The sequence below is a fragment of the Durio zibethinus genome, chromosome 12, assembly GCF_047325235.1.
Source record: "Durio zibethinus cultivar Kanyao isolate XHJ-2024 chromosome 12, ASM4732523v1, whole genome shotgun sequence".
Taxonomy (NCBI): Eukaryota; Viridiplantae; Streptophyta; class Magnoliopsida; order Malvales; family Malvaceae; genus Durio; species Durio zibethinus.
The window spans coordinates 16,870,090-16,897,549 of record NC_143173.1 but is presented as its reverse complement, the minus strand read 5'-3'; the positions used below and the strand labels follow the sequence as shown (position 1 = coordinate 16,897,549).

The window sequence follows — 27,460 nt, the reverse complement described above, 5'->3', positions numbered from 1 at the left end:
TTTTAAAATATAAAAGAAATAAAAATTTTAGATATTCAAAAAATATATAATTTTAAGACATTTCAAATATATATATATATAGACAAAAAAATTAAAACAGAGAAAGTATATCTTATATATAATCAAAATTTTTAAAATTTTAAATTATACCCATAAATTTGAATTTAGCAAAACAAAAGAACCAATAAATTTTTTACGTCATAATTACTTTTTCTTTCCTATCTTTCAAATAAAATCAAATGTAATAAAAATTAATTAAATTTTTATTAAAAAATATAATTTGGGATGAAAAAAAATATGATTGAGATTTGAATTACAAATTTTTTGAATATCATTATAAATTAATTGAATTAAATTATGGGTTCAAAATCAATTAATTTTACCATTGCAAATGTTTTATATTTATATTTTTATGCACCATAAAATGCCTTGTTATTAGAACTTTTAATTGCAAATTTTCTGAACTTTTATTATTTAAATGCTTTATTATTATTATTATTATTATTTTGTTACTAAAAGCAGTGTTTTTTGTCAAATGATATATGATCAACAATAATAATGAAATAGTTTTTGAAAACTCCAAAATCAAGATTATATTGATGATTGAACCAAGCAATTTCCAAACTTTGAGCATTAGACAACTAAAGCATCATTAACCATTAGGAACCAAATATGGTTTTTTTTTTTTTCTTCTTGGGTCTTTTTTATTATTTCCTTTGTTATTTGTTTTTTGAAAAATTGTTATAAAGCAAAGTGTGAAGTAAAAAAACAAAATCATAATTATTTTAAAATTGATAAAAATAATTAAAATGTAACCTCAAATGTGACATGATTAATCTGTATAAAAGTAAAATTAATACACATTTATTATCTAAAGAAAATATATTTTTTATTTGTAATATTCAATAATATTGTTTGATTTTGTTTCCAAATTAACAAGCTTTTTATTTATTTATTTATTTATTTTTGTAAATAAAAATCAAGCAGCAAAAACAACAATCAAAGATAATACAAACTTTTTTCAAAGAAAGAAAAAAAAATGAAAATTAATCATCAAGCCTCACTAAAGAGAAAACAAGTTGCATGAAAAAAATTTTCAGTTAATTCAATAAAATGACTGAAGTTACTTGAAAGTATTGTTTTGCACCTAATTAGTTCTAATATTTTTATCAAACACATTTAAAAAATATTTTGATTATTAAAACTTAGAAGTCAATAGCTTGTAATATAATTATTAAACTCTATCTCCACAATGAGAATATTATAAGATTTCCATAGGTTATAAACATGTTTATTTAGCCAAAAAAAAAAAAACATGTTTGAACATTTTAAGGTTATAAATAAAAATTTTAAAACATATTGATATTTCCTTGATCAATCTTTATCATCATGATATATGTCATGTACAAATTTTGTCATCTAGACCTCTTTGACATTTGTTATTTGTTAAAGAGGAGGTAGCTCTCATTGTTCCCCTTATTATTCTCTTTTATTAATTTTTTTCATTTAATTATTATCAATAATTATTATTAATAAAATACTAGATTTTTAATTTTAATGATTCAAATTCAATTTATAATAATCTCAAACATAAAAAAAAAAAAAAACCTAAAAGGTTGTTATTGGTACAACTTTTAATTTCCCAAAAAACATATAATGTAAGATTTCATTTAAAAATTTCAGATTCGCATCTTAAAATAACTAGCGTGAGATTTATGAAATATTTATGAGATAAGAGAAATATATTTTTTATTGTAAAATCTAAAAATATTATATGAGTTTATATTTAATATATTGTTAGTGTATAAATGTTATATACCGTTAATGAATAAGATGATAACAACTCATTAATGAGTAAATATTAACTTTTAAAATTAATGTATACAAATTAAAATAATCTATTCATTAATGAGGTATTATCATCAGATTCACCTCATTAATGAGTTGTATACAAGAGAAATAATATATATTAATTTTATATAATAGCTATAACTATAGTAAAATATAATCGCAAAATAATTATAACCATGAAATATTCCTCTAATAAAATAAATCAAAGGCTACTTCACCTTAAAATATTGCAAAATTTTGACTTTGTGAATTGCAAGGCAATCAATTCTTTCATGTAAACTTATAGCAAAGAGTTCGAAAAAATTTTAGTTTATTATAATAGTCATTTATTAGGAAAGTAGAGTACGAAAGAACATTAAGGGAAAAATCTAACAAAATCTATATGTTGTTGTGATGATTGGTCTATTGTTCAAAGAACATTTCTATTGAAAAGTCCCAGTCAATGCCCTTTATTCTCCTTAATTATACTATAAAATACATACTATTTAAAAAAAATAGTTTTAAGGAAGAAGATCTGTTGCTGTCCAAACAGCAAGTATCTTTCTAGGCTGTCAAGGTTTTACAAAATTGTAAAGTTAATTGCTTAAGATATAATCTCTATCCAGGCAAATAGTTAAATAATGTTATGAATATATATCTAAAAAAACACAACTTATTCAAGCAATTAAGGGCATGTTTGGTGAATAGGATAATGGATAGAATAATATAATAATTATTTTATATTATATTTGGTTTGTATCTAAATGAAAGGAATAAAATTACAAGAATGATTATCATCCTCTAATATAAGATGATTCTATCATCCTAAAATGAAGAAGATCATTTCTAATTCATAGGATTAAATTTACATGTCTTTTTGTGCCTTTAAAAATTATATTAATAATTTAAATTATATAAATTTTGAGAAAAGACAGTTTTGATCAATAAATAAATTACTCCATCTTAATCTTTATACACATAAAATATAAGATAGAATGATATTATTTATTTTAATCTTATTTATAATATTATATTATCTTATTATATAATAATCTTGTGTATCAAACATAATCTAATAATATTGTTTGTTAATTTTATAATTGAAATAGCAATATGCAAGCTTTAATGGAATATAATGAAAAAAAAGATTGAAATTGGAAGACTTCCATTGATGCCAAGTAGAAATTCTTCATGAACACAACTTTTTGGCACACAATTAGTTATCAGCAAATTAAGAGTTATATATATTATTTTTTTGGTATAATCTCAAAAAGATCAGATGAATGAAGATTGAACAAATAATTGTTCTCCAATTTGAAGATTGAAGTTCTAAGTCCTAACTTTTCAAAAGATGAAATTTGAGAACCCAACGTATTTTGGCCAAAAAAAAAAATCATATCCTAGAAAAAAAAAAAGAAAATGAAATAGAAAGATTTGAGTATACATCATATCTCGAGTACATGCACAAAATTTTAAATTAAAGGGTTTTATTTCGAATTTCATTCTTCTAAATCTTGGAAGAAAGTGAGTAATAGAACATTTTAATTTCAAAAACCCTATAGTAATAACCACTTTTAAATTAAGTCATAATTTTCAACTTTCAATTTCCAAGTGAACAAAATAACAATTTTGACGACGTACGGACTAACTAACGAAGTTAGAGAAATTAACAAATTTATAATTTAATTAATTAATTAATTAATTAATTTGCTTTTAAGATATGACATCTATTTCATTTAAAATTTAAAATTTAACATTTACAATTTTTTTTAATTTTTAGACTGCAATATTATTTGTAAAAATAAAAAAAAAAAAGAAACAAGAAAAAAAAACTTTTAAATTTAAGGTTTATAAGTAGGTGAACGAGAGAGAAGGACCATTAATTTCGTAATGGTCTAGAAATTAGCGGGAGGGAAATCAGGGCATCGTCTTACTCTTCGGCCATTGGTGGGTGCGGATTTGAGTTTGTGCTTCATTCTTCTATGTTGGACTGCCTTTTTCAATGATGCTGATGTTTAATATTTTCTTCCCTTTGAATTTTTTTTTTTTTTTTTTGAAAATGATGGTTAGCGCACCATTGATTTTTTTTTTCCCTTGCAGAATATGCCTTTTGTTTTTGTTGTTGAACCTAAAAAATTTAGATAGCAATGGTCTAGCTACTGTTTGAATTGGTTGATAGAATATACAATAAATTTTTTATGCATCAAAATCTGACAAAAATTTCTATGATATCAGAATATATCAGCAGGGAAAAAAACTATTGATTGGATGAAATAATATTCCCAATAGGAATTCCAAGATTTGATGATGCAATATTTTAGGATAAGATAATTAAAAATTGGGTGATTCAGAACAAAATTTACATAAAATTTCAGAAGTAAAATTTGTAAAATTTTTTATTAAAAATGAGTAAATAAAAATTTTAATAAAAAACTCAAATTGATAAATTGATAGAGTTCGATATAAAGATTAATAATATGTACAAAAAATATTAAAAATATTATTTATAATTTAAATTTGATTAATAATTTACCTTTAAATATGATATAAAAAAATATATGAATTTGATATAATTTAAAATTTTAACTAAAATCATATATAAATTTAGTAAACATTAAAAACGTATTTTATATTTAACGTATTAATATAATTGTAATATGATAATTTTCGAATTTTATATATACTTAATATGAAATAAATATACAACAATTATTAAATTTAACTTTTTCTTTTGTGTTTGGAGCTGAAGTGGAAAAAGAAATCTAAAAAAGCTATGATGAAACTAATTTAAGTGATTGGAGAACAAGATTCTCCTTAGAGCTTTGCTTTCTCTCAAAGTCAAGAAAGTATGAAAAATTATAATAATTTGATTGCAAATTAAAAATTAATTAATCAATTAATTAAAGAACTCATTGGCTTATCTTTTTCTATGTAAATTATTAATTAAGGGGTTTAAAAATGGATAGGTACTTAAGTTCTTGAGCATGCTCATAACATTGATGTCAAAGCAAAATTATTTTTATAGTGGACCCATTGATTGAAGGGTTTAAACTTGCCTTGTTTAACTCTATATTAGAATCAAAAGCTGTCCTATTCAACTTATGTTTGCTTAATCATTATTAATGAGATCACCTTTTGCTATCGTAAATTACATTCATTGTTTTTAAATTTTGGATCACATATCATTTTGTTTTTTAAATTTTCAAAAGTAATTTATTGGTAGCATAATTTGTTGATAAAATATTGAATTTTTAATTTTAATTATTAAAATTTAAATTTTAATAATCTCAAATACAAATAAAAAAAAATGATCCTTTCGATAATTTTTTCATCAACTTTTGGGTTAAATGCCACCTAGAAAACCCATGTCACACACAAACACTTTTTGATAATGTGAATATAATTGCTTTTTTTTTTTTTGAAAAATTTAATTTAATCTTAATTTTTAAAAAATGCATTTTCTATTTTAAAAAATAAATATATATTTGATTAATAAATCATATTACAATAAAAATAAATTCTAATGATTTTTAATACTCCAAAAAAACTATTTTAAAATATCAATAATATCCTTAAAATATACAAAAAATTCCATAAATACCCAAAATAATTTGAAAATATCCTCCATATAAAAAAAATAAAAAAAAATTTAACCAAACAATTATGTACACATTATCAAACATGTGTTGCTTAAGTGGCACTTAACCCTAAAGTTAACTTAATAAATTATTTTTATAACCAAACCATATGCAACTTAATTTTTTTTTGTTGAAAATAAAAAATTCAAAAGTAGATAAATTGTTTAATCTTCAGGTTAAGATAAAATATGTTATATCCGATAATTTAAAAAATGATATTTGTAAATCATGCATTCAAGATAAATCTAAAAAGAAGTCACTGACTGAACTTAAATCATTTATGTCAAAGAAAATAATTCTATCAATTAAACTAATCTCTTATAGGTAAAAAAATGTAATTTATCCGATATTTTTACAAAAGTTAGATATTTCATCAATAAATTTGACCAAAGAAACAAAACCAAAACAAATCATGGAGCATTTTTTTCTACAGCATTGCCAAAGTTAGCTGGAAATTATTTGTGATATGCATTGTCCTCTCACAAATTGGCATTTTGCAAAAGAGTGATCCATTGTATCAATAAAGTTGACTAAATAGAAATGGCGACATGCTGCGTCCCTTCCTCTCTTTGTCTCTATCTGTTTTTTCTTTTCTTTTCAACACATATAAATACAAATTTTTCAATAGGACAATGATTTGTTAATAAATATATATTATCTTCTATACATAACATAAAAATGTTTAAAGTTTACATGTTATGTTTTGGTAATTTAAAATTTTATTTTGTGAAGCAAAATTTCTTTCCATTGTTATCAAAAATTAAAATGGAAATTTAAAATAGAAAATTCTGTATTTTGATTATTACATGGGGCATACTAATAATCAATATATAGCAATTTTATTCATATTTGTAAGACTTGAAAATTAATAATAAGCAAAGCACTCATACATTATTATCATCAATATCCACATTCTATAAAAATGGACATAGAGGGCTTTTGGGAAGGAATTTTAATTTTGTTTGTATTTATACGTATTTTGAAAATTACTTTTTATTTCTCAATACTAATTTTTATCAAAATTAATTAAAAATATATAAATCTTTTTTTAAGTGAAAACCAGTATGCCTTTTGCTACATAATTGAATGATAATCCTCACCCATCTCATAAGTCCAGCTCCTCTCATCTCAACTTGAAATTAAGGTAAAATTTGTCGCTAAATTATAATCTAATAGTATATATAGAAATTATTTAATAAAATTGAAAGTATAGTGACAAACTTTAATAAAATTGCAGTACAATCCAAAATCTTTTAAAAAAAAAAATTGAAACACAGTGGGAAAATTCAATATTAACTCTTAGTACAATATCGAATTTGAACTCAATCCAAATGACATAACATATATATCTATATATATAATTATCTTTTTTCTAAAATTTTCAACAAATCACTAGTAATGATATTATGTAAATTGACTATAAATAGTACTAAAAGTAAAAAAAGAAAAATTTCCGTTCCATATTAAAATTGTATGTGTCAATACATTTATTATATTAACCTTACAGTAGGAATAATAAGTGTTTTGAACCCTAATTGAAGGACAATTATTTGTATATGTCCACTAGAAACCAGACAAAGGCATTGAGATAAAGAAACAGTCGAGCAATGTTAGGTTAAGTGTCACTCAAATAAGTTTCATCTCCATGCAACTTGTCTCCCTCTTCTTCTCTCCCATCATTCTCTAGGGTTTTAGCAAAACTCCATCCCCAAGACGCCAGAAAATCATTTCACCTACAAGGAATTGCACCCTTTGGAGTTACATTGGGGTTGGTCTACCTTGGACAATAATATGGGTCAGAATTGATGGCTGTTTTTTGGAAAGAGATCACATTATCTCTTTGATGGTTATTTACTTGTTTTTAGGGTTTCAAAGGTGTTGAAAACAAGATCAGAATCCTAAGTTATTGATAGAGTTTTTAATTTTTTTTATGAGATTGCATCACAATCATAATTGAACAATATTTTTTTGTTAACCAAGATTTGATCTTTGTAAAAAATAATCTAAAAGTAAAATCTTGAATGCACCAAACTGATATAGGAATTACACCCTTAAGATCGTCTGAGAATGAAATTATGCATAAAAAAACCTAAAAATAACTTTGATCATATTATCAAAAAAAATTAAACAACCTTTCAATATATATAAAAGACACTCAGAAAACAAATCAAATCAATAAATCAATAAACTGGCACATCACTTGATAAAATTTAACATAAAGTTGGACTTAATAATTGAACCTAAGATCTCATAGATTCAAAAAATCCTACTTATCATTGAGACAAAATCACCTTTAATTTTTTTAGAGTATTGAAAATGGAAGAAAAACTGTATGATTGGGTCCAAAGCAACATATATCACTTGGGAGTTTCCACTGTCTGGTACTGGTGGAAGGAATATGCCATTTCTTTTAGCAAATATAGGGAAAGGAAAAAAAGTGCTTCTTTTTCTGTTTTTTTGCATTTCATTGCTCTTCGGTTTTGTTTATTTGCTAGTTGAATTTATATACATAATTTGATTTAGGGTTAGCACTTAGTGTTTTGGCTACATTTTGAACAGAATTATTTCTTTTCTCTTTTAAAGGTCCGACAAGAACTAAATCAATGGCCCAAGTCCCAAGACCAAACCCTCTCATGCCACATTTGGGCTTATGATTAGGGATGGCAACGGGTCGGGGTGAGGTGGGTTTTTGCTCGCCCCGAACCCGACCCGATTTTAAGTATACAATACCCGAACCCGATCCGACCCGATATTATATAAAATCAAATCCGACCCGAAATTAATAAAATATTATTTTAAATAAAAATATAAAATTAAATATATATAAAAATATATATAATTAAATATAAAATTAAAAAATAATTTTTTTATATATATCAGGTCGGGTTTGCTTAAAACCCGACCCCGACCCGAACCCTGACCCGAACCCGAAATTTTTTTTACTTTACCCGACCCTACCCGATCCGATACCCGATTTTCAAAAAAAAAAACCGACCCTAAAGGGTCAGGTCGGGTCGAAACCCGACGGGTTCGAGTGATTTTGCCCTCCCTACTTATAATGGAAATTTTAGCTGGCAGTGGATAAGGCTTTTTTGTTTCTATTTTTTTCTTTAAATTTCTTCATTAATTTAAAAAACAAAAAATAAGGGTCAAATTGTACTAAAGGTCTCCATATTATACAAAGTCTTTATATTATTTTGATTTAATAATTTTAATCTAATTACTAACTCTATTAATATTTTGTTATTAAAAATGCTAACATAACATTGATTTGATGAAGTGAATGATAACTTTATTGATGTGATAACTTAAACAAAAAAAACTTATTATTAAATTATACAAATGATCTCTGTACTTACATGTAATTTAAAAATTAGGTTTTATATTCTTATGAAGTTTAAAATTTAATCCTTCCAGCATAAAAATTCAATATTTTGAGTTTTTCTTATAATTTTATAATTTTTTAAAATATTAAATTTATTTATTTGATATTTTAATATTTTAATATTATTTTTTGAAAGTTTTGTATTTTTCAAATTTTAACATTTTTATTTAAAAAAATATTTAATTTTATTGTTTTTAATATTTTTAGAATTTTTATAAAATTTTTCATAGTTTTTAATTTTTATGATTTTTAGAAAATTTTTATGATATTTTGTGTTTTTAAAAAAAGTTTATAAATTTCTAAAAAATTTTACATAATTTTTGTATCTTATTCAATTAAAGAATAAATTGAAATAAGAAAATTCTCGTACTTCATTATTAAATATTGCCTCACTGGTCACCATATACGAAAAAGACTGGCCCCTCCCTGTGACAATGGCATTTTCTTCTTGGTTTTTTCAAGTCCATAAACAGTTTTCCTTGGAAAAGTAAGCTTTCAAAGAATCAAGACTGTGCTGGAAAGTCCTGGATTTGCCCAAAACTGTGCCTTACCCACCATCACTGTTCACTAATATGAACTGAAAGACTTATAAAAGGATTTGGAATTATTTCTTTTTGATCATTAGGAGGCCTCTATTTGTCTTGCTCTATTTGTTTTTTTTTTTTTTTTTGGCATTTTACTGATTAAAAGTAGAACATTTCGTGGATTTGCTAAGATATCTCTGGCCCTACTTAATGGAGCTTAATCACTTGCTTCATCACTCTAGTGGAAGTCTAAATGGTTCCATTTATCTCTTATTTTTCTTTATTTATTTTTTCTTTTTTCCTTTTTTTAAATAATAAATGATAATTTTTTTTCCTTTAAAATTGAAAGTAAAGATAATTACAGGATCGATTTCCCTAATAATATTCGCAATAAAGGATAATAATCAATGCTTAAAACTCAAAGCATCCTCTTAACTCTCATGAAACTATAGTTTATTGTTTCAGTAACCTTGCTTATGCTTCAATGGATCAATGGTAATGATCACTGTCATGAGCTTCCTTTAGTAATTAATGTCATCAAGAGAAAAAAAAAGCAAATTTTTTAAAAAATTTCAGGAGGGTAAGAGAGGATTTTTCAAGTTAATGGAAGTCAAAAATATATTTTCAACCAAATCTCAAAAGGGTCTTCGTGTTTAAAAATATTTTTCTGATTCATACTCTTTTGTGGTTGGGATTTTAGAGATTTGATCCAATATTTCTCTTGCTAAAATGAAATTGGTAATTATCGAAACAAAATTTTTTTAAAAAAATTATAGCATCCGAAGTAAAGCCACGGGCAAACTTGAATCTTAGCGTACTAGCTTGTTTAATTACTATAATCTTGGTAAGTCAAATTTGGGTTATGACTTTTTCTTTTGCCAGAGTTTTATGACTCGATCTCCATTTATGTTATCCATGCAACAAAATAGACCGAGTTTTTCAATCTCAAATCACTACTATAATTAATAATTTTAAACTTTTTTTACTTAAAATAATCAGATCAAATTTTGTTAATTAAAACCAAGAGTTCAATAATTTATTAATAAATCACATAAATATTGACAATAATTTTAATCTTTACTAACGAGCTTTATACGATCAAACTCAAAATACATTATTTTATTTTTATTAAAATTTTAAATTATATTAATTTTATATATTTTTATATTATATTATCGTGTCTATTTAAAATTAGCGTGAGCTAAATAATAGCTGAATAATATGAAGCATTGTGCAGTGATTGTTACCTTTTTGATAAGTTAAAACCAAATATACAAAACTCTCAACTTTCTTTCGGCTTTGTTCCATTGCATCCAAAGAAAGACAGAAAAATTGAGGTAAAGTTGGAACATTGTGTTTTAACTAGCATTCTGCTCTCCACCTCAACAATGCATTCGTCAATGTTAGGCTTTTGCTTATGTCGAAACAATGTCTCCCACCAACTCTATTTTGGGGTCTGGCCTTTGTGTAAAACAAAGAATGAAGGGCCAAGAATTTGTTATTTCCTTTATATTAATCAAGTTGGGGTCTTTTGCTTCTTTTGTTCCCGTCTTTAAGGGCTTGGCTCCAACCAATTCAGTGCGCACCTAAACATTTGCACTATTTTTTTTTCCTTATAAGGGTGTAAATAACTAAATGTTTGATGATAAGTTCATGAACATATTTAATTTTTATTTTTTTGCTAAACTTAATAAATTATTATAAATAATATTTTAAAATTCGTTAATTAAATGAATAAATCATAACTATAATAAAATTTATTTATATTTGATTTGTTTGTGAAAACTGATAAAATATTTAATAAACAGTTCGCTGATATATTCAGTGGTACATTGCCATTCAAAGTCAAGATATTAAACTTAGGCTTGTCGATCGATTCATAACCTTTCCAACACAACCAATATGCATTCAAACTCCCTTTACTTGTAAGAGTATACTTTGGATTTGTCAATGTTACGGTCGAAATGCCACTCATGGTGACCTAGTTGAACTGAAAGAAGCTATAGGTATTATTGCAGGTTAATCCATTGGAGAACCGGAGACTCAACTAACATACAGAACTTTACATAGATTTCTATTTGTTTATTAAATTTAATAAATAATTATAAATAATATTTTATATTTTATTAATTAAACAAACAGATCCTGAACATAATCATATTCATACATATTCAATTCATTTCCTCTATCCTTTAATTGATGGATCGCTTGAAGAAATTTATCAATGTTGAATATGAAACCTAATAACCCGACCTGTTGTTGAACCGATCAAAGGTCTGATTTTGTATCAATCCCAAATCACAAATTTATTAGTTGAAGACTTTAAATTTAGTATTAAATACATATTAAATTTTGAAACACATTAAAGAAAAAATTACTTAGACTAAGTGATTAAGGCTATGAGATCTTATCACTTAAAAAAAAAATTTTAATAAAATAATAATTTAAAATAATCAAACCTGATTCAAAATGTCAAAATCCAATTTAATAACCGGATCAATCCAATCGGACCGGTAAGTTGACAGGTTTGATAATTGATATCCGAACAGTTTTTTCATTTTTCAGAACTGGATGGACCACCGGTTCAATCGGCTGGGACTCAACACTGCTTCTTTTACTAAAAAACTACTTGTTTTAAGTGCACAAATGAGAGAAATAAAGGGATAAAAGAACATCTCTCATTATTTAATCCAACTTAGAAATCAAAAGACAAGATAAAGAAAGTTTTTTTTTATAAAGGAGGCCATAGTTTGAAAATAGAAAAAAGAAATTGTAAGTGATGAGATTTGAATTTTAAAACCGTTAAATGACATCTTTTAAGGATAATTGCATGAATTAATTAAACTAAATCTCAAATTCAATCATAAAAAAGTTCTTGGAAAGAAAGTTCTTCAAAAATACAAAAAACTTGGCACCCCTTAGAATTTCAATCATAAGAGGAATAGACTGTAGTGAAACTGAACCTATAAATTGGAGTTAAGAGTCTGAATGACATGAATGAATATAAAGAATTTTCTTAAATGATTTTGCCCTCCCTAATGAACACAATCCACATAAATTGGTGCACCTGGAGCAGAGAAAATACTAACCTGCCTATTTTACAGTACATACGCTGGCAAGATTGAAGAAGTTGAAAATTTCAAAGAGAATTCAAAGAAATCTTGCTCTCTTGATTTCAAATCTCACCGGTTCCAAGAGCTTGCCTTGAGGTATCACCAGAAGCCCACGCTTGATAGTCTTTCACAAGCTGCACCAGCAATGAAAGTATATAAGAACTATGTCTACCACCAGCTGCACCGAGACAAATATATATACCACCATACCAGACTATGGCTGCCAAATGGCCAAATAATATTTGCTTTATCCGTTCCAAAAAAAAACTAACTGGGGCTACCATCAATGAGTTTTAATATAACTTATCTGAGAAAAAACTCAAACTGCCCAAAATGTCAATCTGCCCACAGAGTAAATTTGTGTATCCACATTCCACTTCATGTAGGCCAATTACATTGCAACTAAATTTGTGATTTCCATCTTCCTCACTTTTCACCCATAATTCCTAGGCAATAATGTGATTTTTTAGATCTACGATATATTATATCTCTTGAAAAATTCTTGATAATGATAAGAAAACTTAGGGAGATTAAAAGAAGTGAATGAAGTTCTCCATATCAAAGCTAAGGCATGGTCTTTCAAATTTAATAAGCATGAAATCACTCGGGATTTGTAAGACCTTATGGAATACATACAAAATAACATGGTAGGATCTGACCACAATTTAAGTGCAGGGGTAGAAAACAAAATCATAAACTAGCCTGCTTTTTCTTAACTACCGCAAAAGAAATTTAATATTCTTCAAACCTGTGCCATAAAGCGGGGCAGCATTAGCCTAAGTATTTGCTCAAGGACTTGGGTCCCAGTTGATTCAATCAATCCCAATGGAATTGGTCTAAACGCAAAAGGAACCTCGATGTTTACCTAGATTAAACAGAACAACACAAATTACAGTAAGAAAGATATGCCCTTCTATGAAATGCTGTGGTGCTATCGAAAAAGAATAATTTGCAAAGGCTACCTCAATAACTGCATCTGATGTAAGTTCTTGAACAAATGAGTTACTTCGATTGGTATCACAAGATATTTTATTCATCATAGAAGCTGCATTTCCATATCAAATCAGTGTCAAAGCACTCCTGAAAGAACCATTGCGTCTTAATTTAGGACTAATGGACTCAAACAGATTATGATGCTAAGGAAGTTATGTCATTTCCTCAGCACATGGTGCAGAACATTGTTAAATGTTCCATAATCACCACCAGTACCCACCCCCACAACCCCAAGCCAATAAAGAAAAAAAATATTATTAGCTATAGAAAATAGTTAATATCCAAGCTTATCAGAAATGTACCACATCCAGGCAGCTGAAACAGTCAAACAAGTAAAAATGAGCCTGATGTATCCAATCAATTTGCAAGGTGGGATTCTAATAACAGAGAAAGCATGGGATCGTGGAAGAAAGAAGAGATTTTATTATGCTAATTATGTCAAATGTAAAATACCTTTCTCAGAATTTTAGATGAATGTTTGTAAGAACAAAGATAGAAGTATTGCAACACACACACACACACACATGCACGCACACATAAAAAGGCTTTTGACAAAGAAAGCGGATAAGGTGATTTCTAATAATTAAAACATTGCATATGAGCCTTTGGAAGTCAGGGACAGAGAAAGAATACAACCTAAAGGTCCATCAAAGTGAAGTCCAAGTGCACAAATGGTGACCAAATGACAAAAGCTAGATGAAAGCTATATACAATGAATAATTAGTGGAAAAGAGGTACGTTAGAACTCAAATACTATGCTTAAAATTTTTGTTTTCGATCATATCAAAATGGCCAATTTCAATTTCCTTCAATCATTTTTTGCTTTAGTAAGAAAAAAATTTAGAGCATGCCAGGGAAAAAATGCCAAAAAGAGATCAAGAGGAACAACATTTTTTATATTTAATAGAAAAAGAGGAACTAGAATCAATATATGATCAGTTGTTAATGAAAAGCAGACAAATGAAATCAAATATTTTGCACCCTAAAAAAATTTCTTGTACAATGGAGTAAGCATAACCACGGTTTGTAGTTCGCATCATGCAATAACTAGTTGCAGAATCTGTTGATTTTGAATTGGGTTAGAATGAAGCTTAAGATGATCAGTTAGCTTCGAAAGAAATTAAAATAAATCAGGGTAAAAGTGGCAGGACACCTACAAGATTCAACTTATCCTATTAAAAGAACATTGGATCAAAATGCATTGCTCCAACACATAACTTTGAGATGCTCAAGTTTCAGAAAATTCTCAGTGCCCTTTTTCTTTCTAAATAATTGTAAGAAAAAGTTTGCACATAGTACTAGCGTGTTCTCTGACTGATACTGCCTCGGCTATGAATCAATTCTATACTTCTTTGATGAACCATGGCTCATAATATATGTACATAGCATCGAAAACACGGAGACAACAAGATTCAACTAAATGACACTAACAATTGAGAACACCTATGTATTTATTCCTGATCAGCCTTAGCACATAATATTAAAAGACTCAAGATGCACTTCCAGTTACAGAAGTCATAAAAGGAACTGAACCAGAATTTGTCCAACTGAAGACCTCTCTAGCACAATCAATTCAACATGTCTCTTTGGTTCTTGCAGATGCAAAATTATCAGGAGATATCATATAATAACATTTTTTTTCTGTATGATAATGCATGTGATAATTTCCAGACAAAAATTCAAAAAAAATAAAATGTCATTGTCAAAACTAAAATATAAATTCTCTACGGTGAAAAAGCCACAGAAAGATGCTTACCATCAAATTTATCATTCTGTGCAACCACAATCGGTGAGCCCTCCAGCTGCAACCAGTGGACCGAACATTATAACATTATCAAAATCCACCAACTATCTACAAACATCCACAACATCAACATAATTCTCTCCTTCCATATCCAAAGAGTTTTTCGAAGCACTGTGCCCTAAGGACCCTAAGGACACTGGTTAAGAACTTAAGATCCTACTTCAAGAAATGTTATATGTTCAATATGCAAAAAAGTTACCAATTGAATTTGAAAGCAACTAGATGATTAAAAACCAACATAAAATAAAAATTATTTTTCAACCAGTTTAACTTTACAAGCATGTTAACTAATGACTAGGGACGGCAACGAGTAACCTAGAAACGGGTACTACCCGATCTGATTAAGTACATTAGGGTATCCTATAATCGTGTTTGAGTACTAAAATTACTACCCGTCACGGGTTCGGGTAGTGATCTTAGGGTACCCACTACTCTAACCCGATTGTACATAAAAAAAAAAAATCAGATATTTATCATGTTTGGGTATCTTGATAAATAATCAGGTTCGTGAATGCGTAACCAAAAATAGTGGGTACCTTATCCATCGCCATCCCTGGTCCTAATCCTAGACAAACTCTTCCTCAAACCGTTATATGAGAAACTGAACAAATAATGTAATGAAACTTTGAAGTTACCTTACAAGACAAGAGCTTAATACAGCACCCATTAGGCTGTTCTTCAACTCTAACAAGCAAAACAGGGCAGACCTCAAAATTGAAAAACTTAAACCTATATACATAACACCTGAATGTATTATCATCAATCCTCTCTATCCTCTCTGCGTCCAGCACCGAGTATTGGCTCGCCGGTAAGCTCATATACTCAACTGCACCATCAAAACAAAATCCCAATTAAGATTTCATTAGATTGTTTCTTTTGCTACTTACCTTTTGCTAATAAAAACAAAAACAAACAACACTAAACCGAATTAAAAATTAAAAAAAATAAAAATTGCATGAACCAACTTATCTAAGCTCTTGTTCTTTCTTTTATAATTAAATGCATAAATATAATCTCATAGACTTCAAGATAAACAGCAACAAACAAGTAAAAAGAAACATAAAAGGGAACTATTAATAAAAAAATATAATAATTCAAACTTTTTTTTGTTCTCTAACATTACTTAGAGGGCGTTTCAACTGCCGAACCGAAACGGACTCCTTTCGACGCCCAACGAAACGGGCTTTCGGGGTGGAGTTGGTGACAGAGGCCTGAACGCAAAACAATTTAACCGACGCCGAGCTCAAAGGAAGCGGATTTTTCGAGATTTTAAAGGCCTTTTCTGAAGGGAACGTAAGAGAGGTTAGCCGAGATGAAGTGAATGAAGATGATCCTAAAGCCATGTCCGAAGTAGAGAGCAGAGATTTTGAGAAGAAGCGTTTGTGGACAGTGAAATTTTTAGGGATAAGAGACTTGCTAGCGTGGTGCCGTGATCGTGTAACGCTAAACATCGGCTCACGTTAGAGTCAGTCACGTGCTTCGAATCTGACTCCGCTAAAATGCGCCTAGAGAGAAAGGATTTTCCCAAAAAAAAAAAGGGAAAACCTAAATCAGTCAAATACTGGCAGTGAACACTACAATGCGATCAATTTGTCGTGCGGTCGGGTGAGGTATCTGCTTACTAGCCATTGGATGTGACAATTTTATTATAACCGTTGGATCAAAAAGGTTGTGAGGTTGAATAAAACTAGTAAAGGTTGAAAGTTCTTTAATTTTTCCAAAGCATATTATACTACATAATAATTTTAACCATGATATAATAATATAATAAAAAAATATATTTCTTCCGTCTTAAATTATTTAGATGATATTAATTTTTATAAAATTTAAAAATTTTAATAATTTTAAATGTTAAAAATAAAAAATATATAAAAATAATTTTAAATTAAAAAATAAACATTTTAAATATTTAAAAAATACATAATTTTACCACATCTCAAAAATAAAAAAATAAATGAAATATAAATAAAAGATAAAAAATCATATAATTTAATACTTTTAATAAAAATTATATATAAATTTATAAAAATAAAATATATTTTATATTTAATATATTTATATTAATTATAATATAATATATATTTGATACAAAATAAATAAAATAAATATATAAATTATTATATCTATCCATATTAAAAAATCAATGTAATAAATTCTTCAAAAACTGCCATATGGTTAGATCAATTTTCTTTGTCGTTTTTTCCATACATTTTTTAGTCAAGTAAAACCCTTGTTTTTTTTTTAATTAACTTTATACTATTGAATATGTTTAAATTTTTTTAAAATATCGATTAATTTATCAATTTAATTATTAATTTTAAAAATTAGAAATGAATAAAATTAATTAATTAATTTTTTATTTAATAAAAATTATCGAATCAAACTGATTTAATTGAATTAAGTCAATTTTGATCGATCAAGTTAATTCAAACCAACCTATACTCATCTTTTAAAATTAAATATTATTATTTTTCACAAAACATATGCGGTTTTCTTGCTTTAAATAAAATAAAAATAAAATAAAATAAAGGCGAACTAACCAAAGCCAGCGAGCCATGGATGGATAACGAGAAAAAGAAAAAAAAAATCAGAAACCTTCAGCTCAGACAGAAGAAGAAGAATTAACAAGCTGCGAACTGATAAGAAAAAAAAAAGGAAATTTAGAAATAAGGTATTAATCTCTTCTTTTAATTCTTTGTTTGACAATGGGGAAATTTTTTATTACTTTCATTTTTTTGTCTACTTATTTCTGTAGTGTTATTGTTAGTAATGTTGTTTTTATTTTGTTTTTTGGTTTTGGTTTAGAAGAGGACAGAAGAAGAGAGAAATGGAGTCGACGGAGTCGTCTTACATGTCATCACCAGAGGCGGCGAGGAAGAGATCTCCACCGCCACCTAAATCGCCGACTTCTGGTAATTTTTTATCTGATCTTCTTTTTTTCCGGTCAGGCTTTTCATGTTTGAGTTTTTTTTTTGTTTGTTTTCTGCTTTAGAGTTAATGGCTTAAATTTTGTGTGTTTTTCTTTTTCCTTTTTTTTTTTTTTCCTAATGTAAAGATTAATGTGTGAAATTGTTTGAATTTCGAGTTGTTTATTTATTTATTTATTTTAATATAGAATTTGAAACCCTAACCTTAGCATTGTGTGTTGGTGAGAAATGCAAAATGGAGAATGAGAAAAAGAGGAATGTGTTCTGAGTCATTAGCTTATGGTTGAATGCTGCGAAAGGTAAGGGAGTAGAAAGCTGAGAAATCATGGAGTTTGGCGTGGCATTATCTTTTTATCTGCTTTTATTTGTATAGTAACTGAGAAAAGCGGAGTTGACTCCGAGGTGAACAATGGTGTGAGGGCTTTGCTGCGAGTAAGGGTTGTTTCTGTTATGGTTGTTGGTGTTAATTTTTCTTTAAAGTAAAATTGAAAAATTAGATGTGAAATCAAAGAAGATATATCTTTTGAATTGTTTAGTTACAGCAGTTAGCTTGTATGGTAGGCATTAATGAGAATGCTCTTGGAGGTCATAATGTACTTGAATTCAAAAATGGAAAATCTTAAATTATTGTCGTAGTAGATTAGGAGGGAATTGAATTCTTTGACTTTAAGGTTTTATTTTCATGGACTATAAAAGGGGATGCCTAGTAAGGGGAAGAAAAGAAAACTAATGGAATGACTTTTCTTTAATTTTACAGTTGAAGCTCAGATTTAAGACTGTAGTCGTGCCTACTATTGGATTAGGGATGTGCTCATCCAGTATTTTCTAGTTTGCTAGCCCCAGTGCATGTTACACATTGTTTTGCATTCCCCCCCCCTTTCCTTCTTGCATGGACGATGTGCAATAGCTGTTTTATTCATTTATTCTTGGTATCTTTCTGTGCAAATTTCTATATGTACCAGTTTTTAAGGACTAATAATTGGAGTTCTTTGATGGAGAGGCCTATGTTAAATATTTGGTTGGTTCTTGTATTTTTGAGGACATCATTAAAGTCATTGATTTAACTTCATAGATGCTATACTTAGTAAAATAGTCCAAATTTATTTAAATATAAAAATGTAGAACATCAATAGTATGTCCTTTTATCTACAGCTTGAGCTCTATCTTTCATACTCCTGTAGTTTTCTCCAAGTCATATTCTCCAGTTTTGTGACCTATCCTTTTACAATTACCATCTACTTATTCTCCATTGGTCTTTAAATGCAAAGTGATGGGATGAGAGGGATCTAAGTTGTTTTGGTGTCACTAATGAGGAGGGGTTTTTAGGTATCTGAGTTGCTTGCTATTGACTAATCATATTTGTATCTAATTTTTGATAAAACTTGCATGAATACTGAAAATGTAAGTCTGATATTTCCTTTCCTTAAGATCAAATTTTCTATTTCTTGCATCTGTGTAAGATGAACTATTACTATCTGAACTATTATGAGAAATACAAGGTGGCAAGTCTCAATAAACTATGCTTGTTGCACTGAAAGTACCACATGCGTTTTGTATTTATTTAATGCATTTACTACAATCATTTGTTTATTAGCAATTACATATTGTGTGAAGTGATACATAGTTGCTCTTGTATATCATCTATTTTATTCTTATGGTAGTTTTTCCCCTTATTTGTTCTCTGGGCTATGACGATTGCTCTAATGGTTGAGATTTTCATGTTTGCTTCCAAATTTCCTCATTGACTACAAATGCGTTTATGATCTTAGAACTAAGTAATGAATTTTTCGCCCATGCTTCTTCTGTCAGAAAATGCAGAGAAGCCTACATATATCAGGTTTCTTGTCTCCAATGCTGCAGCTGGTTCTGTAATTGGAAAGGGTGGTTCAACAATTACTGAATTTCAGTCTAAATCAGGAGCTCGAATTCAGTTGTCACGCAGTCATGAATTTTTCCCTGGAACATCAGACAGGATCATTATGGTCTCTGGAACAATTGATGATGTACTCAAAGCAATAGAACTTATCCTTGCAAGATTATTGAATGAGGTGATCTTTTTTTATGACTTTTAACTCTATAAATTCTCTGCATTTCTCAGAATAACTTAAGTTTGTTTTTCTTGGTCAGCTTAATAGTGAAGATAATGATGATGTTGAACGAAGAACGAAAGTGAAGCTAATTGTTCCCAATAGCTCTTGTGGCAGCATAATTGGGAAAGGAGGGGCTATCATAAAGTAAGAATTCTACTTGGATATTCTGATTATTATACACGTTTTTGTTGCTATGGTTTTGAAAATTCACCGGTGAAATATGACTTTTGCAGGCTTGAAATCAAAGAATTTTTTTTTAACTTGAATTTTATGTTTTGTAGTAGTGTTTATAAATTGAAGCATACTGTGCAGGCTTGTTTTATAGAGAACGTGTATTTATTCTTCCATTATGCTGTTCATTTGCTGGGGATAAACTTCGTAAAAATTTTAACCTACAGGTTGATTTGTAGTATATTCAGATAGGCATGAGTGGTGAATGAACTGCGTATTTTAGAATTGGTTCATGTGTGAGAATGTGTAAAACTAGAGTTGTTCTTGACCAACTGAGTTGGGGATGATTCAGCAGCTTCTCATACAAAGAGCCATTTACAATGAATTGGAGAGCTAAGTTGGGGAGACGTGTTGGAAAGGAGAAAATTTTGGCAATAGGAATAAATTTTAGTAAAGATTACCATAGTGATAATTTTGATTACCATAGTAAAGATTACCATGTGGTAAAATTTTGATGCATCATACTAAGTTACTTCTAGGATTGTCTATTCGTAACCTGCTTATACTAAATAGATGGTGATGGCTTTAGGAAATGAATTAGTTCAGGTATATGTGGCAAAATGTGGTACGTTGCTAGTGGTTTCATTTCTAGAAGACCTGTCTGACCAAAGTTCAACCTAGATCATGGTTAAGTCTTATGTGGAATTGACTTGGATCAGAGTGTCATAACGTCTAGATCCGGGGATCTATCGCCAGACATTGACTTTTAGGGAGTCGCCACCAATCTTTTTTATCTAGGTGCGATTGGCCACCTAAGGAATCTGCCCTTTTAGGGAACACCTAAGCTTAAGGGTCCCTAAAAGAATAGGTTCGGGTCTGCTTAACCAGAACAGAGTTCGGGAGTTCGGTTACGTGTGAGGAAGGTTATAGCACCCTCACAACGCCCATCAAAAGATGGTACCAGCTTGAATTTGTGTTATCCAAAAGCCTTAAAATTTTACCAAGTAGTTAGTTGTTGAAAATTATTCTCAATTGACTCTAATACTTTTAGCAGAAAATTGAGAAAATTCCCTCACCTCAAGAGTATGCAAGAAAAACTACTGTTTCACTTGCAGAGGCTCCGTCGTCGGATTAATTAAAGAAAAATCAAGATCAACCAATTAATTAATTATCGAAAATTATTCTCAATTGACTCTAATACTTTTAGCAGAAAATTGAGAAAATTCCCTCACCTCAGGAGTATGCAAGAAAAACTACTGTTTCACTTGCAGAGGCTCCGTCGTCGGATTAATTAAAGAAAAATCAAGATCAACCAATTAATTAATTATCGAAAATTATTCTCAATTGACTCTAATACTTTTAGCAGAAAATTGAGAAAATTCCCTCACCTCAGGAGTATGCAAGAAAAACTACTGTTTCACTTGCAGAGGCTCCGTCGTCGGATTAATTAAAGAAAAATCAAGATCAACCAATTAATTAATTATCGAAAATTATTCTCAATTGACTCTAATACTTTTAGCAGAAAATTGAGAAAATTCCCTCACCTCAGGAGTATGCAAGAAAAACTACTGTTTTTACTTGTAGAGGCTCCGTCGTCGGATTAATTAAAGAATAAAGAAAAAAAATCAAGATCAAAATCAAAGTCAAATAAAAAAAAAATTCAAAAAAAAAAAAAAAAAACCTGGAGCGGCTCGGCTTGGTGCGGCTCGGCTCGGCTCGGCTCGGCTCGGAGGGCTGAAACGCGCGGGTCAGAAAGCGGGTCGACGCTTCGGGTCGGGTCGGGTTCGGCAAAACGCGCGGATCCTCTTATTAACTTAAAGCCAAAACGACGTCGTTTTGGGAGGGTATAAAAGGCACCTTCCTCCGTTTTTCGGCAGACCGTTCCTCCCCTCTCTCTCTCTTCTTCCCTTCTTCTCTGCCTTCTCTCTAGAATTTGAAGAACGCCGGTGCCGGATTCTGGAAATTTCGCCGGAATTTGGGAATTTCGCCGGAAGTTGGCCGGAAGTTGGCCGGATGGTCGCCGGTTTCTGGGATTCTCCGCCGGAAACTGGGTCTGTCGCCGGAAAATTCAAAAGTCGCCGGAATTTTCGCCGGAATCTGGAAATTTCCCAGAAATTTCCAGAAAATTTTTTCGCCAAATTTTTTCTAAAAAATTTTTCTCACTGCCAGAACACTCCTAAACTTTTCCTTAGCTCTCTAAACATCCCTATTCTCTCAAATCAGTAGCTTTGCTTACTGTTTTCTGTGTTTCTGAACTGTTCCAGGAGGTGCTTTATATAGGGATTGATCAGGAGTTTCTGATCAATCCCAATTCCTCCTTGGACGGGAATTCAATCTTTGAATCCCACTGGACTCTTCTGATTGAATTCCCACTTCCAATGGGATTCTTCAGCCTTCAATCTCAGCCCTCCAAAATCAAAATAAAAAAACTAGATAATTAGAAAAGAAAATCAAAAATTAAAAATTAAAAATAATATCAGATAATTCGGGAAAAAGAAGATAGAATTAACAGATGATTAAAAAAAATAATAATAACAAATAAAATAAGATAAACCCAAAAATATATTACACAAAAAAAATAATAATAATATATAACTGTATAAATAAAATACATATAAATCTAATCTGAATAAAAATAAATAAATAAATAAATAAAGATATACATAATAATAATAATAATAATAGAATACATAAAATACAAAAGAAGAAAAGAAAAAAAAAATATACAGGATTGAAATGGGCCTTACCCATTTGGGTCAGGCCCAATTGATCTGAGCCCGGACCCAATTGGGTGTCTACACAGAGTACCAAGTAATTTTAGTTTATTAAATGGTTGGCAAAGTTAAAAACTTGTTTGGCCAAAAAAAATAGAAAAACTTGAGGCGATTTGTTTGGAGCAGCTTCTTTGGTCATTGCAATTTGGTTTCATTATAACATCTAAAGATGTGGACTTAGGTCTTTGAGAACAATGCTTTCTTACGTGAAGGTCTAGCTGACATGAATGTCTGAACTGCATAATATTCTGCTATATTTGGCTTTCTTTTTCAATTGAAGTAACTTAGCCTTTACTATGAACTTAGAATCATGGAAAAGAAACAATTGAATATTATTGTCCCTTAAAACTTGATTTGGTGCATGGGTGTTGATTGGATTGAGGACATGTTCTTTGAGGTGGACCAACCTCTTAAAAGTAACTTACATGCAGGAAAATGGTGCTGTTAACAGGCCTGTGCTTTTCTACACTTATCTACTACTTCCACATAAGTGAGCCCGATTTGACTGAGAAGTCATTCTGAAACTGGAAGTATGACTGCTCCCTTAGTGGATTATAGATGCTACTTGTGGCTTGATTCCTGCAAGAAGTTATAATTGGTTATTTGAAGCTCATATATCCTTAACATCCTCCTTGCCTTGTAAGAACACTGTCATTGCCAACATAATTGTTTTTGGTGAATGCATTATAGGAAATGGGAAACAATATGTATGCATAAAATGTTGTTAAAAATAGTCTTATGTTATATGTGTGTGGTCTGTGGTTAGTTACTATTGAAGTTTTATTGGTCCTTTATTTGAGTATTGGCTGCCTTAAACAGATGACAAGTCTTTATTATTTATGCCTGTTTTAGGTCATTTATTGAAGACTCCCAAGCTGGCATTAAGATATCTCCACAGGATAATAATTTTTATGGCTTGAATGATAGGCTAGTGACACTTACTGGTACTCTAGATGAGCAGATGCGAGCAATTGATTTGATTGTTTCCAAGCTTTGTGAAGACCCTCATTACTCACAAGCTATGCATGCCCCATTTTCATATGCAGGTGTGTTCTCTTCTTATTTGGCTACCAAGGCTAAAGAAACTCCCACATTTGCATAAATTTTCTCTGCTTTATTAACCCTGTTATTGCTTTTTATCTCCCCATCTCCTTAAGAGTTATATCATAATTCTGATATGCAAACAGTTGTTTGTTTGCCATTTCATATTTGGCAAAGAGAGCTTTTTAGCTGTGCTGTGATATTAAACATTAAAGCTTAGCTGTTGGCATGATGTGTTTCCAACTTTTTTTTTTTTTTTTTTTTGGGGGGGGGGGGGGGGGAGGGGAGGGTCATACATTATTATTATTTTTATACTATCTATCACTAAGCCCAAGCCTGACACTGGTCTTCTATCTTATTGAAGCCTTTCAGCCGTGCTATGAATTAAACATTAAAGCTTAGCTGTCAGCATGATGTTTTTCTAACATTGTTTTCTGAATAAAACACAATTTTAATTCTGTAATAATCATTTTTGCAGTATTGCACCTATCACTAAGCCCAAGTCTGACAGAAGTCTTCCATCTCATTTTCTGATGTTTTCACATGCTTTTGCCATCACATTTATTCTCTGGAAAAGTTTTTTATGCTCTTGAGGGGGATAGGCTGAATGCTTAGAGGACTGTTCTTATATTATTATTCTTCACTGGACCTGATCCATTTAGTCTGATCACACAAACCTTAAAGCAAAGGCGCATAATGAACACAACAAATTGGAAGGTGTTGCATCTATATAATTTATCCTAACTGCAGAATGATTTCTCCTGATTGTGGTCAAATGATTGGAAGTAAGCATAGTCTTCAAGAAACTGTGGCCAAAAAAGTCACGATGCCTCTTGCAACATTGTACATGAGATATTATTGAAGTTCCTTTGTGTGTTTAAATTCCAGTCATTCACTTCTTTGGAAGGGTTTTTTTTGGAATGCTGTAACGAAATTTTCAGTTGTCAAGTACTCTGATTCTTAATGGTCATTTTTCTTTGTGCATTTATGATGTGAGTTGTCCTTAACATGCAATTGTTATTTATCTTGGTATTATGCCCTGTGTGGAGTTCTTACTATATATTACTAGTAAGATTTCTTTAATTTGGTCCTAGTAAGATTTCTTTAACTTGAAATTTTAGGTATTTTCTTCTCTGGTTTTCATGGTATTCCGTATGCATATGTGCTTCCTTCTGTTGCAACAGCGACTTACTCAATGAGCTATGCACCAAATGGGAATGGAGAGAAGTTTCAGAATCAGAAGGTTCATCTCTTTCTATATGCTTTATCTATTCTGCCTACTAACAGATGCTATTTACTTTGTTCACTGCTCAGCAAAATATATTAATTTGTTGTTTTACTTTGGCATCTGTTGAGGCCAGTCATATGCTTGTTTCGCTTATTTTTTGCAAACACATACAATAATTATTAATTCATTTCTGTCTAATTGTATCATGTTTCTTCTAGAATTGATGTATTGCAGTATTTATTGTGTCATATCCATTTTTAATATCTCCCTAAACCCTTATTATTTATTTTAGCAAGTGATGACTGATTTTTTGAATTCAAGGACTTATGCTATACGTGTAGACAGTAGTTAATAAGTCTTGCTTGACAGAAGTCTTTCATATGTCTATCCAGGAGGATCATAGCAACTCTGTCACGATTGGTGTTTCAGATGGGCATATTGGGCTGGTTCTTGGCCGTGGTGGAAGGAATATCATGGAAATTAGTCAGGTTTATAAATGATAAATAGATCCCGTATGGTTCCATCATTTTGCTTATGTTCTGAATTTGAGCATTTTGTCGTTCCAGGTAAGTGGGGCCAGGATAAAAATCTCGGATAGAGGTGATTTCATATCTGGAACAACCGATAGGTATAACATTCCCAATCTTATCAATCTGCTACCAAGCATTGAGTTCCAAGGTATTTTTTTTTTCTTTTCTTAAAACCCTTTTCTATCTTCTACCTTGTGTGCAGGAAAGTAACTATCACGGGATCACAAAGAGCAATTCGTCAAGCTGAATCCATGATAATGCAGAAGGTAGCATACGCCACTGAGAGGGTGATGGATTAGTTTTCCGGTTATCAGAACCATTCTTGTTGAGTCTTTTGATGGAGCCGCGAATGACTTCCTCATACAATTTGACTTGAAACATATCCACATTGATCGGCATGCCATGAATTGGCAAAGCTGAGAGTACCAATGGTAGCAGCAAGAACGGGAAATTTGTATCAAGCGGAGCTCTTATGAGGTATTCTTCGGAACATACAGACTAAATTTATTGATTTAAAAATGGAACAAAGATGTTGGAATAGGCTATCATTTCTTGAATGAGAATTCAAATGAACATCATTTCCTTTGATTATATAATTGTAACAGATAACTGTTTAGTTCTGGTATATCATCATGTTGGGTGCTTCGTTATTGGACATCTGAATTATTATAATTTTGGGATGATACATTTTTTGACATTAAATTTATGCAAACTTTGAGTTAGATCCAAGTGTATGCTCAATTATTGAGGATTGCATCTCTTTCTTCCTTTACATAAACAACTTTGGGGAGGGTAGGAAACACCAAAGGTTGAAATGTTAACATAAAATATTTATAATTATTTTATTTAATTTTAGTTTAAAATATCTTTTAAAATATTAAAATATGAACATAAAATATTTTAATAATATTTGTAAATTAAATGGACGGGCTTATCTCAAATCAAGGTTTAAGAATCTTTAAATTTAAGTCAAGTCATAGGAAGAAAACAATGATTAGGAATGAAAGATTCTACAATTAGACATCCCTAAACATATTTTGGATTAATCTAATACTGCCGATGCGATTAAAAAATTTTGGATTGAAAAAAGTTCATTTAAAAAGTGAAGTGAAAAAGTTATGGTTAAAAAATTTAATTGTTTAATATTAATATGAAAAAATATTAAAAATAATTGAAATATCTAAAAAATATTTATAAAATAATAAACTATTAAAAATATAAGATAACATAATACTTTTTTTTATCTTAAACACACTTTTTCACTAAAAAACAAGAGTTCTTTTATTTTGGTTTGAACATTATTTTTTAGATTGAAAAGTTACAATTTTTTTGTTGTTGAGTATTGAAGATGAAACAAAATACTTTCAATGGCAATCTTAAACTAGGTTTAAGAAGTTAAATAGAATATTATT

The 27,460-nt window shown here is 29.5% G+C and overlaps 2 protein-coding genes across 7 annotated transcripts; one reads left to right on the top strand and one right to left on the bottom strand.

Moving 5' to 3' along the window:
* Window positions 1–12,233: 12,233 nt before the first annotated feature.
* LOC111296663 (RAP release 2, galactose-binding-like domain protein, putative (DUF1997)) lies at window positions 12,234–16,799 on the bottom strand. 2 transcript variants are annotated; one of them, XM_022891080.2, is made up of 6 exons: window positions 16,411–16,791; window positions 15,923–16,113; window positions 15,240–15,285; window positions 13,453–13,535; window positions 13,239–13,355; window positions 12,234–12,624 (listed from the first exon to the last, which is right to left on the bottom strand). In XM_022891080.2, the coding sequence occupies exons 1-6, from the start codon at window positions 16,736–16,738 to the stop codon at window positions 12,553–12,555; spliced, it is 837 nt and encodes a 278-aa protein (XP_022746815.1). In that variant the 5' UTR covers window positions 16,739–16,791; the 3' UTR covers window positions 12,234–12,552. The 2 variants fall into 2 exon arrangements, with proteins under 2 accessions (XP_022746815.1, XP_089597034.1); XM_089740908.1 differs by having other exon boundaries at window positions 12,325–12,936; window positions 16,411–16,799.
* Window positions 16,800–17,715: 916 nt separating this feature from the next.
* On the top strand, window positions 17,716–26,777 carry LOC111296921 (protein BTR1-like). Of its 5 annotated transcripts, none has more exons than XM_089740902.1 (9): window positions 17,716–17,958; window positions 18,093–18,199; window positions 20,024–20,262; window positions 20,342–20,448; window positions 24,102–24,295; window positions 25,412–25,533; window positions 25,911–26,006; window positions 26,085–26,146; window positions 26,251–26,777. In XM_089740902.1, the coding sequence occupies exons 2-9, from the start codon at window positions 18,115–18,117 to the stop codon at window positions 26,345–26,347; spliced, it is 1,002 nt and encodes a 333-aa protein (XP_089597028.1). In that variant the 5' UTR covers window positions 17,716–17,958; window positions 18,093–18,114; the 3' UTR covers window positions 26,348–26,777. The 5 variants fall into 5 exon arrangements, with proteins under 5 accessions (XP_089597028.1, XP_089597029.1, XP_089597032.1 ...); XM_089740903.1 differs by having other exon boundaries at window positions 17,793–17,958; window positions 18,096–18,199; XM_089740906.1 differs by having other exon boundaries at window positions 17,817–17,958; window positions 24,177–24,295.
* The last annotated feature ends 683 nt before the right edge of the window (window positions 26,778–27,460 follow it).

What these genes read in the sequence shown, in the direction of transcription:
- LOC111296663 (XM_089740908.1), bottom strand. Translation starts at nt 16,738, where the DNA reads ATGTTTAGCGTTACACGATCACGGCACCACGCTAGCAAGTCTCTTATC. An exon ending in ACAGAATGATAAATTTGATG is followed by an intron (nt 13,536 to 15,239) that starts GTAAGCATCTTT and finishes ATGGAAATGCAG; the next exon opens with CTTCTATGATGAATAAAATA. An exon ending in TGCCCCGCTTTATGGCACAG is followed by an intron (nt 12,937 to 13,238) that starts GTTTGAAGAATA and finishes ATTATTGCCTAG; the next exon opens with GAATTATGGGTGAAAAGTGA.
- LOC111296921 (XM_089740902.1), top strand. Translation starts at nt 18,115, where the DNA reads ATGGAGTCGACGGAGTCGTCTTACATGTCATCACCAGAGGCGGCGAGG. An exon ending in AAAGGAGGGGCTATCATAAA is followed by an intron (nt 20,449 to 24,101) that starts GTAAGAATTCTA and finishes TGCCTGTTTTAG; the next exon opens with GTCATTTATTGAAGACTCCC. An exon ending in ATATCATGGAAATTAGTCAG is followed by an intron (nt 26,007 to 26,084) that starts GTTTATAAATGA and finishes TTGTCGTTCCAG; the next exon opens with GTAAGTGGGGCCAGGATAAA.